The sequence below is a fragment of the Phoenix dactylifera genome, chromosome 2, assembly GCF_051530095.1.
Source record: "Phoenix dactylifera cultivar Ajwa chromosome 2, Ajwa_hap1_PhDact_Kaust_v1.1, whole genome shotgun sequence".
NCBI classification, from domain to species: domain Eukaryota; kingdom Viridiplantae; phylum Streptophyta; class Magnoliopsida; order Arecales; family Arecaceae; genus Phoenix; species Phoenix dactylifera.
The window spans coordinates 33,654,124-33,655,790 of NC_143191.1; the positions used below are offsets into that span (position 1 = coordinate 33,654,124).

Consider the following 1,667-nt stretch of genomic DNA (forward strand, 5'->3'; position numbering starts at 1 on the left):
TATAACATGATCCATATGCCTTTCCTTCCAAACCTCCTCCCCACCTCTCTCTCTCTCCCTCTCTCTCTAATGGGCATAACACCTCCTTGTTCCAGATCTGGCAACGCAAACGAAAACAATGAATCACCCTCACAACACCATGATGAATCCAGCCAGCTCCTCTCAAGCTCCATATCCCTCTCCTCCCAACCAACTCCCACCCGGCTCCCTCCATCAATGCATAACCACCCTCAAAGGCCATTCCTCCTACGTCTCAGCCCTCACCATCCACAAAAACTCCCTCTACAGCGGCTCCTCCGACCAAGACATCAGGCTGTGGACCTCCATCCCATCTGATGTCCTACCCTCATACCAAATTACTCCTCCAGGCTTCGTCGTCGCCGCCACTAGAAGTCCTGTAAAATCCTTGGTAATCTCCGGCGACAATCTATTGAGCTCCCATCAAGACCATAAGATCCGGGTATGGCAAATTAACCACAAAGAGAACCACCGCCGTTACAAGCTCCGGGCAGTCTTGCCAACACCCCAGGACCGCTTCCTAAGCCTCCTCTCGCCCAAGAGCTACGTTCGAGTCCGGCGACACAAGAAATGCACCTGGGTGCACCACGTCGACGCCATCTCCGGCCTTGCTCTCTCTCACGATGGATCCCTCCTCTACTCCGTGTCATGGGACCGCACCTTCAAAGTCTGGCGCATGTCGGACTTCAAGTGCATGGAGTCGGTCGCCGGCGCCCATCATGATGCGATCAATGCGATAGCCGTGTCGCGGGATGGCTATATCTACACCGGCTCCGCTGACACCACAATTAAGGTATGGCAGCGGCGCGCTGAGGACAGGAAGCATTCGCCGGTAGCTGCATTGAAGCGGCATGAGTCGGCAGTGAACGCGCTAGCTTTGAGCGCCGACGGGTCTGTTTTGTACTCAGGGGCATGTGATCGGTCGGTCGTGGTTTGGGAAGGTACCGGCGGGCTCATGGCGGCGACCGGCGCACTCAGAGGCCACACGAGGGCGATCTTGAGCTTGGCGGCGACGGCGAACTTCGTGTGCAGTGGATCGGCGGATAGGACGGTGAGGGTATGGGGGAGAGGAGGGGATAAGCGATACTCATGTTTAGCTGCGTTGGAAGGGCATGGAGGACCCATCAGAAGCTTGGCAATGGTGGGGGTTGATAGCCATATTGAGAGCTCTTGTGGGAGCAACGGTTCGTATCTGGTTGTTAGTGGCGGCATGGACTCTGATATAAAGGTGTGGAAGCTTTTGGTCCCTTGTGTTCAACTTTGAGTTGGAAATTAGGGTGGAAAATAATTGCCAAATCTTAATCCTATTAGTATTTCTTGTCTAGTTGGTCATTAATTTTAATAATTTTATGATTTAGATCTATATTAAGTTAGATTAAGTCTTATGCTTAATATAGTTAAGTTTGTTTTTTAGTTGGAGCGGGATTTTGATATTTTCATCAGTGACTTTGTCTTGAGCGAGAGATTGTGGTTTTATAAATAAAGGAAAGAGAGTTTTATTAAAAAACTAGGAGAGAATTTTTTTTTGCATGTGGAGCCACTTTAGTGAAACATCTTTCTGAGTAGGGCTGTTAATGAGCCGAGCTGCTCGGGCTCGGCTCGGTAAAAGCCCGGCTCGGGCTTGGCTCGTTAGTCAAACGAGCCCGAGC

The 1,667-nt window shown here is 51.1% G+C and overlaps 1 protein-coding gene across 1 annotated transcript; it reads left to right on the top strand.

Annotated features, from left to right (window-relative positions):
- LOC148714728 (protein JINGUBANG-like) lies at positions 1–1,453 on the top strand. Its single transcript, XM_088716041.2, has one exon. The coding sequence runs from the start codon at positions 119–121 to the stop codon at positions 1,280–1,282; it is 1,164 nt and encodes a 387-aa protein (XP_088572167.2). The 5' UTR covers positions 1–118; the 3' UTR covers positions 1,283–1,453.
- Positions 1,454–1,667: the final 214 nt, after the last annotated feature.